This window comes from Fusarium solani, assembly GCF_023522795.1.
Source record: "Fusarium solani strain SB1 chromosome Unknown bctg00000012, whole genome shotgun sequence".
Taxonomy (NCBI): Eukaryota; Fungi; Ascomycota; class Sordariomycetes; order Hypocreales; family Nectriaceae; genus Fusarium; species Fusarium solani.
The window spans coordinates 606,435-623,376 of record NW_027072146.1 but is presented as its reverse complement, the minus strand read 5'-3'; the positions used below and the strand labels follow the sequence as shown (position 1 = coordinate 623,376).

General features: G+C 50.4%; 5 protein-coding genes across 5 annotated transcripts; 2 read left to right on the top strand and 3 right to left on the bottom strand.

The window, feature by feature from the left end:
- Positions 1-478: 478 nt before the first annotated feature.
- MRS44_016205 (uncharacterized protein) lies at positions 479-1,267 on the top strand (the record flags this gene model as incomplete). The annotated part of the gene is made up of 2 exons (XM_046267954.2): positions 479-698; positions 750-1,267. 2 exons carry the CDS (start codon positions 479-481, stop codon positions 1,265-1,267), a joined length of 738 nt encoding a protein of 245 aa, XP_046125143.2.
- Positions 1,268-1,476: 209 nt separating this feature from the next.
- MRS44_016204 (uncharacterized protein) lies at positions 1,477-3,306 on the bottom strand (the record flags this gene model as incomplete). Its single annotated transcript, XM_046284372.2, has 1 exon — positions 1,477-3,306. One exon carries the CDS (start codon positions 3,304-3,306, stop codon positions 1,477-1,479), a length of 1,830 nt encoding a protein of 609 aa, XP_046125144.2.
- Positions 3,307-3,722: 416 nt separating this feature from the next.
- Positions 3,723-9,316, bottom strand: MRS44_016203 (uncharacterized protein; the record flags this gene model as incomplete). Its single annotated transcript, XM_065617934.1, has 7 exons — positions 3,723-3,874; positions 3,922-4,160; positions 4,242-5,823; positions 6,119-6,934; positions 6,990-8,675; positions 8,737-9,152; positions 9,201-9,316. The coding sequence occupies 7 exons, from the start codon at positions 9,314-9,316 to the stop codon at positions 3,723-3,725; spliced, it is 5,007 nt and encodes a 1,668-aa protein (XP_065474006.1).
- A 1,657-nt stretch (positions 9,317-10,973) lies between these two features.
- On the bottom strand, positions 10,974-13,443 carry MRS44_016202 (uncharacterized protein; the record flags this gene model as incomplete). Its single annotated transcript, XM_065617933.1, has 3 exons — positions 10,974-11,091; positions 11,577-13,296; positions 13,416-13,443. The coding sequence occupies 3 exons, from the start codon at positions 13,441-13,443 to the stop codon at positions 10,974-10,976; spliced, it is 1,866 nt and encodes a 621-aa protein (XP_065474005.1).
- A 1,437-nt stretch (positions 13,444-14,880) lies between these two features.
- Positions 14,881-15,875, top strand: MRS44_016201 (uncharacterized protein; the record flags this gene model as incomplete). The annotated part of the gene is made up of 2 exons (XM_065617932.1): positions 14,881-15,162; positions 15,219-15,875. The coding sequence occupies 2 exons, from the start codon at positions 14,881-14,883 to the stop codon at positions 15,873-15,875; spliced, it is 939 nt and encodes a 312-aa protein (XP_065474004.1).
- Positions 15,876-16,942: the final 1,067 nt, after the last annotated feature.

Genomic DNA, 16,942 nt, shown 5'->3' with positions numbered 1-16,942 from the left:
ATCCTCGGTTACTACTTACAGAACCTCCTTGTTCCCGCATACTTACATGCTCTTGACACTAGGGCGCAGGATAAGGGCGAGCTATGACATGCCGCGTCAAAGGTTATCTCGATGACAAATCTTCACCGAGGGCATTCTCTGCAAGAGGCTAGGTTCTCCGCTCTCAACCATTGGAGAAGAGGTATTCTTTAACTTGGCAATGACACATCAAGTCGGCGGCCAATCCCCGGCGGCCGGTTGAGTTCGGCAATGATCAATCACTATGGGAATTTAGAGATCTCCTCCGGATTACATCAGCTCTCTGTGTTGGGAACGTGGATAGTGCATTACGTCAGGAATTGCTGATGTGTGCCACCATGCGGAGATTTGACTGATCTTTCCTTCTGCTACAAATAAAACTTTGACTCTTCATCATATCATATTGATTCCCTCTTCCCATCTCCACAGGACTCGGTAATCCCGCATCTTACTCGTCACAATGTCTCAAGACGAAGTCGGTGCCAACGGCTGGACCAGCACCCCTGCTGATGCGGGAGCTATTTTCGGCGACAAGAGTTTCATCAATGAACCCAGTCCCTTATCAATCAAAGACATCAAGTTTCCATCGCATGATTCGATCGTTGCAAAGACGGCCGACTATGTCAAGGCTCGACTTCACCCCGAGACGTTCAACCACTCGATGCGAGTTTACTACATCGGTACATATCCAACACTCAGTCTCATCTTTACATGACTAATATCAGGTATAGGAATGGCCATCACGAAGCAGCAGTTCCCTGAACGGTATGCTGTCGTGAACCCCTCCAGCTGGGCTCTCACGTGCCTCTTGCATGATATCGGCACCGCCGAGGAGAATCTCACTGCGACCCGCATGTCGTTTGACATTTATGGCGGCATCAAAGCTCTCCACATCCTGAACGACATTGGGGCTACCAAAGATCAAGCCGAGGCAACCTCTGAAGCTATCATCCGCCATGAAGACATGGGGGTCGACGGAACCATTACATACTTTGGGCAACTTATCCAGCTCGCGACAACATACGACAACACGGGATATCATCCTCACGTCAAGGATTTTGGCAAGATGCTTCATGAGTCTACTCGAGCCGAGATCAATGAGGCGCATCCCAGACTGAAGTGGTGCACTTTCTTCTCTGGCACGATTCGGAAGGAGGAGGAGATTAAGCCCTGGTGTCACTCGACCCACCTGGCCAACTTTGCCAAGGAGATTGAAGAGAACACTCTCATGAAGCAGTGGGAATTCTGAGGGCAAGATAAAGGAACTGAGTTACTTAGAAGGATCGTCCACATGTGCCAGAATTCAGATTGACGATGATCTCTGTAGCTCCAGAGCTGGCTGTCGAGAATATATCCAACCCGCCTCCAGGGACTTACTGCAGTATTTCTCGTGCATTGTATACCACTCGAGCCTCAGTACTCGAATGCTATTCGACAGAGTGTCTATGAAGAAAGGCGCTAAACAAGAGTGAATGACTCCAGCTCTTCCTCTTTGGGCAACAGACCTCCCTGCATGATTCCATGGACAAAGGCCGCAGAGACGAGAGAGAAATGGTTGCTCTGGTCGCTGAGGCCCTGTCCAGGTTTTCTCATAATGAATGGGGTATTTCCGCCAACCAAAACATGGACCGTGTCTCCGACTTGAATATCCGGAGATGCCAGGCCCATATAGCCTTTGCGCGTGATGAAGAACCGCTGAAAATATAGCAGCTGTAGGTCAATGTTGACTGGCCTTCCGTCTAGAATTGTAGGAATTTCCACCTCCACGAGCTGTCTGTCTTGGTGGGTTGCCATTCGGTAGTCATGCGAGTTAAGCCAAATCAGACCACGGCAGAGTATCATCCACATGTTGTCCTCGTATGTGCCCTCTTGAGTGGGATATCGGGAGTTCCAGTAACCGAGAGATCGAACGAGGTCAACCCACTTGTCAAACACCTCCATAATCTGCTTCCTTGGACAAGGTGTCACTGCATCGCCAACAGCTATGATGTCGTCAAAGAGAATTCCAGAAACGTCCAGCTCCAAAGGGTTGTCCCCAGCGGGAGGCTTGAATGGGGTCAAGTCGACGGGCTTCCAAAAGTCCTGAACGTACAGTAAAGCGACGGAGTAGTATTCCCAATCGCCACCGAGGGAATAATCCGGAACCCATGAAGGAAGTCCCTGAAGACGATCTCCCTGGAAGTGATAGACTTGCATAAACGGCCGGAGATCGCCGTGTAGCTGTATCAACTTGCGAGCTATCTGGGCATACAACTGCACCGTCTCGATGGTGTAATCAGCTTCGATTCCCGCCACAGCAGCCTCGTCATGCGCAAGTCCGAGGACCCCATAGATCATATCTCTGGGATCAGTCGCTTTGCGATCACGGAATCTGCCCAAGAGCATATTCAGTGGCAGTGGATCTTCTCTTCGTCGATCAACAGCCGAGACCTTATTGTAAAAGGTCACAATCGGCGGCTCCTCAGCCAAGTCGTTTCGGACTTTCATGTTGCAGCATCTTCTCTGAAAATGTCCAAACATGTTATCCACAGCCTGACTGAAGAACATCCAACTCATCTTGATGGCCCCGTATTGCACGGTTGGATCATCTGGGAGGACGGCTTCTTGGACGGTCCACATGCGGGACCACCAAGGCTGGGTGACAAGAGAGCATATGCATTCGGTGGCTTTGTACAGGACTCGGAATGACTTGTCTGGTAAAGAGCTCTCATCGGTGTTGAAGTCGAGGTAGAAGATGTGATGATCGTCAGCCAGCTTGCGGATAAGTGCAATCGCGTTCTCGACTCCGGCCTGGCTTTCTGGTTCGACCTCTGTGCTGAATGGCGTAGAAGGCGTTGCATCGTCTTGGTAGTCACCGATAAAGAGCGTGGTCCCGGAAGCTCTCGTAAAGATATCCCTCATCAAGTTGACCTGGTGAGCCTTTTCGACATCATCTTCTTGATTGATGCAAATGGCGTCAGCCCAGACTTGACGGGGAACGGCCTCATATCTCAGTCTCTGAAGAGCCCTGTACAGGTTCCTCGTAACGCAAACCTTATGCTCATCGACAGTGATCTCGCAAACATCAGTTCTATCACCCCAACAATAGGACAGAGCTTCAAAGATGGGCTCGTCCTTGAGGTCAACTATTTCGAGATGGCCTACGATATCGCCGCCGTATTTCCCAGGTTCGAGCGTTAGAAGTCGGATATGTCGACTGTCGAGAGAGAGGTAGGTGCCCTCAATGTCTGCACCTTCGGCTTCGGAGACGACAGAGGCAAAGGCCAAGCCAGAAGTGGTGGTTGACATGTTTAGACGCCAAGTTCAGAGCCCGCTTCCATGAGAAGGGACTTAATTCTCTTTATCCTAACGGTCAAGCAGGTGGCGATCTATTCACGCAACGTAATCGTCCCAGCAAAGCCGTGATGGGGCGGGGCGCACTAATTACAGGCAGCAAGGCAGAATAATTCACGGTCATCTGAGTCTACCAGCTCATTGGCCAACATATGGCGTTGAATAAGCACAATGGCCCGGTCGTCAGCAACAACTTCAACAAGCAAAACGTAGAGAATGACCGTGAACTGAGGCACAGGAGACATGATCATGCAGTGAAAAATGAGGGTTATACGCCGTCACAGTACACGGTATAGTCTAATGAGCAGAAGGAAATACCAGATATAAGGAATCGAACCACTTCGCATGAAACTACAAAACATCGCCTAACTTCAAGAGTACGGTCCCACATAACGAAATCGGATTGTCGGAGACGGTGAGAAAACAACACGACCCCCCAAGCAACCTCTCAGTTTGTGAGTGGAAAAGGCCACGCAAGGATAAACCTTGCCCACGAAGAACTTGTGCTTGTTAAAGGCGGTTTCTAGGAGCAAATTAGCGTGGTAATGGATGATAAAACATAGTATTTACTTGATTTCAGCCGATTCCCATTCAGGGTTACGAAGCCTTCACCCGTGCGCATGTTCAGCCCGCATCCCACGTTGAGACGTTGTCCTCCAGATTCGATGGTCTGGCTGCTGGCGTCGTTCTCCCCGGATGCCCAGGCAGTCAAGGTCGCGGTCGAAATCTCGTAGGACCAGGAGCCAGGGTGTTGCCCGGGTAGTTTGTCGCGTGGTAGGTCGGCGGTGCAGAATCCGACGTAAAGTTTACTACACCGCGTTAGTAAATGCAAAAACCAGGGTCGTTAAGAACTTGGTTAAATTCTTAGAAGGGTCGATATAAATACGCACCCGCTTTCATTCTTGATCCACGTCCCAGCCTCAAAGTAAAAGTGTTCAGCATTAGGCGGTATGCATTCTTGGGTGCGAAAAACAGCAGATGAGAGCCCCGGGTTAGTCAGAGCGGCCGAGATATCCAGCCCGTCACGGGCACCTCTGATAGTGATGTCAGGGTCCTGGTATATATCACGAATAGTTGCTGGGACAGGATACGACGGTCTGTCGAGTCGTTCAACGTCGGTCTTTGCCAGGTGTTCCCTCAAAAGGTCGCCCGCCTCGGTCTGGCCGTAACTGTCAGCGACGTCTGACGGGATCCAATTATCCTTGTCCAGGCGCAAAGCATCTGCCCCGGCTTCGAGAAGCTGTGCAAGAGTGGCTGTATCGCCATGCTGGGCAAGAAAGTGTAGTGCCCATGGGTCCTCTCTCAATGCCTCCAAATCGTCGCGTCTGGAGATCCAAGCTTGAAGGACAGCTTCGCTGGTGTTCGTTGTGAGGGACATTCGAATGAGAATGTTGAGGTCCAGGATTGATAACTGCATGTCTGGAATGCTCTCAAAGACACGGTCGAACAAATCAGTATCCTCAATTTCCCACTTTCGGTCAGTAACCATGGCTTTCAACCCGTAGATCCGCATCGGCATGTTCGTTGCCGCATGCAGAAGGGCGGTACTGAGACATTCCGTGTTACAATGCCTGATGGCCAAATCAAGATCTTGGAAGCCATCCGGGCCACTCTCCTGCCAGCCGTTAAGTACCTCATCACAGGAGAGCAATTTGTCAAGTGTCTCTTGCCAATTGTGTTTCAACGCCAGCTGCAGCGCCGTATCTCCATCCTTGTCGTGGGCGCTGAGCTCAGCGCCTTCAGAGACCAGAAGCATTGCAGTCGACGTATTGCCCGCTGCAGCCGCAATGTGTAGGGGCGTTTTGAGAGCCTTCTTTGTGGTGGCTTTGATCGTGTCTCTCCCAGCATTCAAGATCAAGGATACCAGGTCACTTTCAGCGTCGCGGCAGTCTGCTGCGTAATGCAATGCATTCCAGCCTCTGTCGTCAATGCTTCCGACCTGGGCCCCTAGACTGATTAGCTTCCTTGCAGCTGCTGTCCTACGCTCGAGAGCGGCTAGATGCAGCGGCGTCTGGCCTTGTCTGTTTGGGATGTTGACGTTTCCCAACTCTTTTACGAGATCCTCAATTTCATCCTCATCTGAGAATGCAGCCACATAGTGAAGGAAAGAGTTTCCGCTGCCGCCGTCGGCCTTGGCCGCGGTCCATGTTGCCATGAGTTCTTTGGCAAAGTCGGTACGACTCTGGTCTGCTGTCTCGTCGTCTTCATTCCTCAGAAGGTATGTCAGTGGGGTGTTGCCGAGGTTGTCGACATGAAAAGCCTCAGGAAAATGGGCCAACAGTCTTCTTCCAATCTCATAGCTCCGTCCAAGGGCTGCGACATGGATAGGAAGTCGTCCCCAGATGTCGGTTTGACTAGGTGACAGGTGCTTTAGCAACAGCTCGACGCAGTCCAAGTGCTGTCCCTCCACTGCGAGATGCAATGGGGTCTTGCCGTCCAATCCGCCTGTCTTCAGGGCATCCTTTTGGGCATCTGTTTCGACACAGTCGAAGCATGCGGTGAGAAATTCTAGATGACCGAAAGAAGCTGCAACATGAAAGGGGCTCCGATGAGATTTGCTTAGGCACAAATATGCCTCCACCCCCGGCGTCAGGGTTCCCCTACCGACATATCTTGCGAACTCAGGATACTCTTGAGGCGGGGCAGTTATAGCATAGTGTAATGGAGTCCATCCAAATATGTCAGGCAATGCCCTTTCAGAATCTAAAATGGTAAGCTTGGGGGCACTTTTCAATCTCGAGGGGACGTGTAACCAGGTAGAACTTACCAAAAGGGTCATTCAGGATCGTATAACTTCTCAGCAAAGCATTAAGATGCGCTTCCCGAAACCCACAAGCCTTTCGAAAGCCAGAAGAGTCCTGCCTCACCATGGTGTCGCTGTATGGTAAGAGGGCTTTCGCAAGGCTATGGCGGAACCCACAACGCCTGAAAACCTGATAGAGCTTTTGTGCGCGATCCTGCAGATGAAGGCCTGGTGCTAGGTGCCTCAGCGTGCGTGAAAATTTCTCAGCAATCTCAACTAAAATGCTTCTAAGTGTGTCGATCAACGCATGACTTTGTGAGGCGATAAGTATAAACTCGATCGTTTCCACTAATACCGCTGTCACGAAACGCTCGCCATCTCGACTACTGCATTGTCCTAGCAGTTTGCTGTATAGATGTGTCGTTTCCTGCCATCCGTATTGCTGAATCCCCTCGGAGACTGATGGCATGAGTCCAAGGACTACCTCATTAGGGAGCAGGTCCCTAAAGCTGAGGGCCGGGATCATGCACAAGAGAATGTCGTTTACCGTCCCAAGCCCTCCTGATTCTATCTCCTTTGCCGCCCGTGATAGTCTAGAATGGCTCAGGCGCGGCTTATACCACGTGGAAATTAATTTGTCCGGGTCGAACTCGGTGGCTGAATCGAGCTTGACGAAGTCGGAGGCGTTCGGCTCTCCCTGGTGTAAAATGTCCTTTGGCATGTGTTCCGTGGCGGCCCAGATGAAACTTGTAAAGAGGTGTTGCGCCATGATGTATGGGAGGTCTGCAGTCGATGAGTGAATCATTCTTCGCTCACTCGAGTGATGAGGTCGTGCGTTCCCTAGACCAACCTATTAGCGAGTATGGGTTGATTGGCCATGACCACAACATCTTACCTCGCCAGGGCATATCGAACCCTATCAAGAGGCTCGAGCCCTTGTTCCCACCTTGGTGAGAGGCTTCGTGCTCATCTTCGCATTCTAAGGCAATATCATTACCAATCCACCACGAGATATCTCGCTTCAATGAATCGTCAATGGTCTTGCCCCTCCAATCGCCGACAATCCTGCGAAACTTGACCTTGGCGCCGCCGGATCTTCTCCAATCCCCCTTTCCTCTATCTAAACGGTTGTCAGTTGCCTTACTCTGTTCCGCAACCTGTTGTGCCTCAATGCTAGCCATCCAAAGCGACATTGTCGCCTCAATCTTCCCCAGCTCGGCGACCCATGTGCCATTCTTCCTTTCAATGTGAACCACTACCTCCTCTACATCATCGTCACTAGTAGTATAGAGATTGCTAGTTTTGATTGCCCATGGGATCTCGTCTAACTGGTCTTCTATGAGGCCGAATTCCAACGTTTCGTCCTCGCAGAAGATTTCCATGAAATGCTCAACCGACTGCGCTAAAACAACTGCCATTTCAGACACGGCGGTTTTCCATTTGCACAAGTCCCCCAATCTCGCACGGACTTCGACAAGCTGTTGGCTGGAGCTTTTCTGACGAGGCTCAGAGTCTGGGCCTTCTGTTGGTTGTGCGTCGTTTTCCAGATCAAGAATTGGGCCTGTGCCGTCTTCTGATCCTTCTGACTCTAGGTTTGAAGGAGCTGTCAATCTAACCTTTTCATTTGCTGTCAGCACCTCCCATCGACACACGTCACTCAGATTCCTGTCTCTCAAGTCCCCATTTGATGGCTCACCGTCCTTGAACTCGCGAAAGTTGGGGTAGAAGACAATTTCGGTTGCAAGGAAGTCAAGCTCGTAGCCTGGTAGCGCTGGACAGGCCAAGGGGATTATCCCAACTCCACGTCGGATCAGGGCCCTGACGAGTGCCATGAAAACAATAGCCAGCAGTTGGGACACGGCTACAGGCCATGGAAGTCCTCGTAGACCAATGAATTGAACGATGAATCCCGCAGATCCAAGGAGAACCCCGATGAGAGTAACTACCTCCCACCACCTCCTCCTGCCTTGGTTCACATCGCCAGACCCCTTGCGGGAAGTTTCCGCAGTCCAAAGGTCGTTGCTGCGGGACGATGTGATGATATACGGCTTTGAACCTCCAAGAATGGCATAAGATTCGAAAGCCTGATCACCGACGCTTTGAGGTTGCTGAATCCACATGATGTATGGGTTACGAGTTGGGTCACGAGTTGATTGCGAGTCTGTTTCGTCTTCTGGAATGTTCCCCCCTGTCGAGCGCGTCCATACATATTCGTCGGTGCTGCTCTCAATAGCAGCAGAGCAGATGGCCATTCCAATACAGAGAAGGACAGACCCAGCAACGTAACAAGGAAATCCATAAAGGTTGTTCTCAACCCCGACTGCTTTGCTGGTAGGACCATTGTGTGTCACAACAGCGGCAATGGCAAGTAGTGAGAACTGGAGAGCAACTGCAGTGGTGGAAGCAGCGAAAAGTTCGGCATCCTTCCTTGCACGGGAGGACTGGCCGGTTGAGACGTTCAGCTGAAGGTTTGGTGGGCATTTTGGATTAAGTGGTGCTCCCGGCTGATTGTTTGGGCTTTCTTTTGCGTTCTCGGGGTCTAGCAGTCTTTGAAGTCGTCGGTAGGTTTTGCCTTGATACTCTGGTAAAGACATCTGTTAGCTCACTGATGGCACACCTGAAGGTGGCCGACGTGAACTCACTGGACCTCTCCATAGGTGGGATTTCCCGCTCCCTAGACTGGAGCGCCGTCTGGAGCGTATGAATGCCACACGATGGATCATCGGACTCGCCTCTCTGGACGGCATCATACACATCCGGCAAAATGATGATCTGAGCGAGCGTAGATCTTCCCATCGTCCGGACGATGCCACTCCCGTTGAACATCTCACACACCTCATGAGATACTGATGACATGAGGCCAATTTCGACGGTAGCTAGGTTTTCTCGGGCACGGCCGATGAACGACCGGGCGAGCCTGGGGCCACGGGTGCGAATGGCGCCCGAAAGCGCTGTGATGATACCGAGCGGAACGCAGGCAAAGATCAAGTGATCGAGCCAAGTGAAGCTTTGGCTGAGATACTGTTGGGCAAATTGCTCCCCAAACAGTGCAAGGATGCTGTAGCCAGGTATCAGTGGGTGTCTGGCGGAAGGCCTGATAACTTACGGAGCAATATCAGTGAAGAGATTCAATGTAAACTCGCTTGAGTCTTCGGCGGCTGCCACCCCCCGTATAATGAGGAGCAGCACCACCGGTGGGAAGTGGATGTTTGCGTTCAACATCACGTTGATTGCTATCTCGTGATAAACGACCACAGTAACAATTTGAGGGGAAAAGTTCAAAATTGGATCAATTTCTCGCAGCCTGCTTTTGAAAAGACAAACCGACATAACTGCATAATTATGTGTTATCGAATGTCTTGGCCTCTAATGTGATTGGTGAAAGATCCCATCAGGCTCTCGCTCATCGCTCTGTGATTGCATAGAACGACTGTGAAGTGGCTGCTCACCACACGCCATAAGCAGGGGCATTGCTCAGTTGCCTCGAAAGGCAGCCAGTGGCTGCTGCAAAGAGGGTTGAAATAACGCACAGCGAAACTGGTTCAGCGAATCACAAAACCCAGAGCTGAACAAGGGGCCTCGCAGCTGGACAGTTTCGCTCTGTCAAAAGCAGCAGTCAAGACCGCGAAGCAGGGCGAGCAGCAACGTGAGCTTATCAAACAGATACGTACTCTTTATGGAGGGCTGCATTCGCCTACTGCTCATTCGCCCTGCGGCTTACCTCGTCGCCCGTTCCTGGCCATCCACATTCGGGTGGCGTCCAGCGTGGAACAGCCAACCAGTTATCGCACCATGGTCATTCACCCATCACTCACTTTGCTCTTATCATCGGCTTCCCACTAAATCTCAGTCCTATGCCTCCACGGCATGATGGTCAGATCAGGGAACGCATCCACGTCACATCTCCCGATAGCGAGATGACCAGTTATAATTAGGCCATGCCACACTGTTCTCGACTTATTAATTCATTGCAGCTCACAATTGTATCAATAGGTGTACCAAAACTCGTGGTTGGGCCAGCTGGCATACATCTAATTAGATAGCCATGTAAATTTAGCGTTAGGAAGTAATAAAGTTAAGGCTACCTTAGATAAAGAGAGTCTTATTATTATGCGAAAAAAACAAGCATAGGTCGTGCGTAATATAGAAACCTAAGTATATAAGCTTATTAGAGTATTTTAATAAAGATATTTATAATAGGATAAGTCTTGTAATCTTATTATAAGAGCGCTAAATTAGTATTTAGAAAAGTTAAATAATAAATAAAAGGATAGTAAATATATATAAGGTAGATATAGGTATATAAGGAAAGATCTAAATATATGTGCTAACCCTGACCCGAAAAGGACTATTAATAATTTCTAGTTCACAATTAATTACTTCTTTATTTTCCCAAGATAGGGACTCTAAAGTCCTTAATAAAACACTCGTGAAAGCCACTGCCGATGTTTATTATCTCAACCTCACCAGGAAGCATTATAACCGCCCTTGTGTTCGGTGGTATCTGGACCTGGATATAAAAATCGGAGCCCCTCCACCTCACTTCGGGTCCATGACCATCCTCAGCCTCTACCCACCACTTGCACGAAACCTCCCCATATGGGCTCACGAAACTCGTCTGAGCCCTGTCTATTCCACCTCCAGGAGCGGGCGCCACTCTGACTTTCTTTCACGCAGGCTCGAGGAGACTGAGTCCGCCGATATACTTATGCATCCAGCCAGCCACACTGCCAAACGAATAGTGGCTAAAGCTTGGCCGTTCTGAGTGGACTTTACCATCGGGAAATAGACCGTCCAAGCGCTCCCACATGGTTGAAGCCCCCATGGTCACCTGGTACAGCCATGAGGGCATGCCCGTTTGCAGCAACATGGCATAGAACTAGTCAATGGCATTGTTTGATGACAGCGCAAATCCTACGAGGGGTGTACCGGCGTAACCGGTACCAATCAAGAAGTTGTTATCCGGCACGAGGTTGGAGAGGGAGGTTGCCGCGTCTCTGCGTGTGGAGAGCACAGATGGTGGGATTTGAAATATTCGATCAAATTTTTTATTATTGTCTGCAATGATGACAAGAAGCCATCAGCCACAACAGCAAAAAACACAGTCATTAATACATGACGATATATTCGATCAAATAAATATTCCAAATAGCAAATCTAGCTTTCCAGGCCATCAAATATTTCAAATATGACTCTGGATTTGATATTTTTGATTTGGGGGTGCTGATAAGATATGGCAAGAGTTGGCAAACCCCTAGAAAGACCAAGGATCTACGTTAGTCCCTAATCTAAAACTCAACCCTAAATCCTAAAATCACTGTATCTCTTATCAGATCTCTACCCAATGACCACTGGTTCCATGCGGCGACAGCTGCAAGCTGGAGTCCCAAATGCCATTTTGCCGATAATTCTTTTCCCACAAACAACCATCCCAACACCTTCAGGGACCGTGAGGTCAAAAAAAAGACCCGGGATGCGATACACCTGGGCCGCCTCAGGCCTCGGTTCTTCCCAGCAAGTCAGCCGATAAATAAAGCGTGCCGCGCAAAACTTGCACCGAACACGAGCAATGCCCTCCATCTCAGACCCATGCATTTCTTGGTGCCAGTTTATCTCTCTCCACATGTCTCCTATGCGAGTGTCTGTGGTGTGCTTCTGTGCGGTTTCCATTCCTAACAAGGTCGTTAGTTCGACGGCCAAGCCCTTCAAAGCTGCGTATCTTGGTCCATCCTGCAACTCCAAGTCCCATTCCAAAGCCAACCATTTTCCGAGCAGGCCTCGAATACGGGCAAGTTCATAGTTGCTTCCTTCGGTGTAGTCCCACTCAGTCGGGTTTTTCAACATCTCGCCTGCCATGCGTATGCCCTTCATCTCTTCCTTAGGGTAGATGCGGTCGAATGCGCCGCAGAACGCCTCAGGAGACTCCCCGCTCGCCTGTATCGTTCGCGATAAAACTTTGAAAAGAGTATCGTCAAACTCTTCCGTGACATGAAGTGTATCCCAGTCCTCTATGACGCCAACTGACTCGAGATCTGGTTGAACTCGCCCACCACGTATGATGTTTCTATGTTTGGCATTGCGGTAGCAAACACCCCAGTCCCAGAAGAGAGATGACATCTTGGAGTATCCTCTCAGCCACGGGGCGCGGGGGTCATCCTTCTCGCTTTCCACCGGGGTAAGGAGCAGAGGCGTGTAGTCGCCGTCCTCCAGTGCCTTCCACGCTAGGGAATGAAATTGTTGGAAGCTGTCTGATGGTTCGCTCATGGCCGTACCACTAGTTTCGAGCCCCGTCCGATCAACTCCCATCATAGCATCAAGAGCAACGAAATAGTCATTCGGGTTTCGGCACTTTTTCGAGCCCATGATGAAAATCGCTCCGCCGAGGGTACGATATATATCTTGGCGGTTCTTCCACGTCTCCATGTCGGTCCACGAAACCTTGATGTCCCAATTACAGCCTATTCTCACCAATTCTCCTTGTGAACACCATCCGGTGCTGTTTCTTCCATAAATCGATATATGGTCGTCCAGACGATCGAGAAGGTCATTTGCGGTGATGTTGAATGGGGCCAAATCTTCTCCAATAATGATGACCTTGTTGCTCTGAAGATACTCAAGGGTCACCCACATTCGCTCAAACCAACGAGACCGTGTAACGGCCACCAAGCCGTCCAAGAACAAGGATTTTGACGGATTTTCGTACAGATGCTTGAGATGCATCGAGTCCACGTCATCCAAGTGAATGATCGTCTTGGGCGGGTAGCTATATATCGTAGGAATTGCAGCAATGAGGGTTTGTTGGACGTCGGTTCGCCATTGCGGGACGCTTAGGTAGTCGTGCCATATCTCTACCGGCCCAAACTCTACCGTCAACGCGGCGAGGATCTTAGCAGTGGTTTGGAACACTAGCCGAGTGGCCTCGAAATGATTGGAATCGCGGATATTCACGCCATCCGGCGGCCGGTTAGATTGGATCTCGGCCACCTCTTTGTGCCACGCGTGGGAAATGGGGAGATAGAGAAGGCCGTTAGAGCGAACGCATTGGAAATGACGATTATTGATCTGAATGGGACGAGCCGTTACCGGAGCCTGGGTAATGTCGAAGCGGTTTGGGTCATGCTTGTGGGACTTGTTGAAAGTGATGGTGCGAAGAAGAATGTCGTTGCCATTGTTGTTGATATGTCTCCCGCAGACGTGACATGCTGAATCCAATCCATGCCGCCACACATGCGACAAGAAATCCGACTGGGGGATTTCCTGCCTCGTTTGATCCAGGAAAATAGTGACTTTTAGATCGAAATTTGGTTGCGTGAGCTCTGACCTAGGTGAAATTGTTCCGGATTGGGCATCGTTACTGTCAGGCTCTGAGTGTCCCAAATCCCTATCTCTCGAAACCCATGGTCGTTTTCGGCAGGGCCGTGAGCTTGCACTTGAATCCGCTTCAAGTGACATATGAGACAGCTTCGAAGTGGGGTTTACCAAGATAGAGATGCTTTGCCTTGCACTGTCTGCAATTAGTAAAAGGGCAGACTTCGAGAGAAGAGAGAAAGCTGTGGACTGACCCCGCAGCCGGCCTCACACGGGGTCTATTAATATTGCATAAGACCATGACACAGGATTAGTCAGTCATAGCTGGCAAAAGATTGCGAACCGCGCCTGAGTGATAGGGCACCCGGCAGCCTAGGTATAACTCGCACCGGACTCGGCCCAAATCATCCAGTATCTCTCACCACTTGATCCACACCAAGGTACGACAATGTTGGACATCCACAGGTCTGATGAGAAATCTATCGTTTGACTATTGGACACATAATGGTCAATGAGAAGCCCCCCCACGCTTGCGGTATTCCCCAGCGTTAGAAGCCTGCACACGTTACTGAGCAAGTTATCCGTGTGGCTGGACTACTTAAGCATTGCACTACCAACCACGTCTTCCACAGCTGTTTCAACCTCCCGGTATAATTTTCCCTTGAGATTTCTCGCAAGCTCTTCCCCCTGCTACGCCCATTGATTAAACAGCCGGTGCGACACGTCATCAAAACACAGCCCAGTCCTGTGTAACAGTGGCATCCTTGGCACCAGAAAATGGCACAGCCTCGCGGATAACAGCGCATGCCCTCACACTTCATCGGTAAGAATTGCCAATTTCAGTTAGAAGTAAGTAGAGGAGATATTTTTTGGGCCTTGGCTGGTTGGAAACTCTGTCATGTTTCGAGAGTCCTAAGTCTTCCCATCTGCGGACCGTCGCGCTTCACCAATGCCTTGGTAGGAAAGAAATTGTCGTTTAGCATGTTAGCTATCAGCTATCTGGCAGTTATTCAAAAGAGCGTCGCTCCAGCTAATTGGCGTCGGTAGGCTCTTCTATAACGTTGAGGCTTTCCGTCTATACGGTTGTTGACTAGATTTGGCGGAGTAGTCAAAACCCACTCGAGCGTGACCGCCATTTCGCGTCTCGTTCACCCTCCCGTGTTATATCACACTCTAGTGTCGCTTCCCGTGGGGTCTCTATCATGAGAGTTGGGAAGACTGCATAATGAAGACGGGTAGGGGAGTGCCTGTGTGCGTTGCCATAGATGTTGCTTCCAATAGATTATTGTGCTTTGAAGCTTACGAAAGAGGTTGACATTAAAGAGGATGACTGTAAGCTACATAATACACTTGTGAATCCGGCAATCTTGTTCCCATCCCACAGCTCTCCTCCCATCAAGTAGTACTTCATCTGTCAAACTCAAACTGCTCTCTGGTCTACCAAGCGATCATCACTCACCCTCACCTCTGCCACCGAAATGCCTTCTGATTTCATTCGCTGCCGTGCTCGGCAGATCCAGCGATACGTCCGCGCGAAGCCAGCACAGCCCTTCGCCGACCTCATCACCAAGAAGCATCCCCGTCGCGCTGCCAACCTCGAGAAAGACTTTGCTCTGAGTCTCTCTCCAGACGACGAGGCGCAGTGGCCTTCTAACTGGGGTTCCAACTCCCTCAGTCTGAAATCGTTTCTCCGTTGTCGTTCATGGGTGCGCCTCAAGGTTCCTGCTGAACCCAAAGACGATGTCGTCGACAAAGAGGTGGTATGTCGGTATGGTTGGGACATTAGTAATTGTCAAAAGCTAACTCGTGTCATCAGATAGTCATCGAGGACAGCGAAGATAAATATAGCAACGAGAGCGGTGACACGGTCGAGAGCGATGACGACCAAGCTCAGAAAGCCGACGACGAACCCGAGCCGTTCGCCGAGAACGACATCAACAAGTCCAACGAAGAGTCTGGGGTTGAACAGAACGCCGCTGCAGCTCTGATGGCTTTTTACGGCCGTGGAACCAATGACAGTCCCGTCGAAGAGATCCCGCGACATCGTCGCCAGGGTTATCAACCCTGTCCTATCCCTCGATCTGATCGCTATTACGCTCATTGTGCAACTCGTTCAGCCTACTTCACAACCCAGGAGTCAACCTATACATTTCCCCAACACCGTCCCACTTTTGCCATCCCAAGCTACGCACCATATGGCATGCCCTATCCATCGTATCCCGCTTCTTTTGCCCCAGCCGTTGCGACCGTATACCCGATCGTACAGACACCCGGGTATTACCCTCCTCCCTTCCCGGTGCTTGATGGTCTTCGCCCTCGGTCAGTGCTTGCATACGCACAGCAGGGCTATGAGCAGTATATGGCCAGCAATTTCACATCCTGGTATTCTCGAGTTGACGGGCAGAGCCACGATCAAGAGCAGCAGCATCATGCTCCGCCGCCTGCCCCAAGGGGCCACCGCAGACGGCACTGATGGACCCATGAGTGTTGGTAGGCGGGTGGTCGGGATTCCGAGACAGTTCGTCTAAGGATGAGACAACGGCATTATTCATAGATTAGTACAAACCGGTGCGGATGGCAGAACAGGTATAACTTGAGAGCACTAAAAAAAAATAGGTTGGACGGAAGAGAAACCCTACTACGGAGTACCCTTATGTCTACTTGGCATCTTGCTTGGGAGAAAGTAGGTGGCTGGTGGGCGAGAATTTCTTTTGTACCTTGCTAGCCGCCTCTAAGTGCGCAATTGGATCCGCCTAGGTAGGTAACCGAAACAGGCGCCGTTCTTCTCACCTTCTTTGCGGTAATTCCCTTAGCGAATCTGGTGGCCGGAGCAAAATAGCCGATGCTAGGATTGGCCGGATGTGGAGATACGCGGCTATAGGGTAATCTACTCATAGAGCTTTTTGTTTTAAACTCACGCAATTTTACAGTTCGTAAACAATATTAGACCCCATAAGATTATAATCCTAGGTATTTATCGTATGTTCCTCTAATATCTGCAATATTTCTGCCAAGTGAAGAGTAACATGCATTGTTCAATCTGCGTGGTAGACATGCCACTATCACCAACCTAGGTTAAGCCCAAGCTCGCCCCAAGTGTGGTGTTGAACGACGAGAGCCAATCACTGAGGGTGGTAAAGTGTTGTTCCGAAGCACACCGAGATACGGAGCACGTGCTCCAGGGGGATTCACCGCTGTTCCTAGTCCCTCAATCCTGGTTGATTCATAAAACCGTGTCCCTTTGACGCCCATTTGGCATTTGGTGACACGAAGACAGTACCTGATTCTCTTTTGCTACCAACCTGCTGCCTCCGCGACCATGCCTTCCCAGACCAGCCAATCGACGAATAGTCAAGGCACCAACAGCTCCGCCACCACGAGCTCAGGCACAGCCAACTCTGGCAGCAAACCCCCCTCCCGATACAGAGTCGTCAAGGATGGCTGGGGGAGGAGACCGCCCCGCTTTTCAGTACAGTTACGGCCTTGGAAGTGAGTTCAGCAACCAAATTCCCCTTGAGGCATCGCTGACAGGCGTGCCCG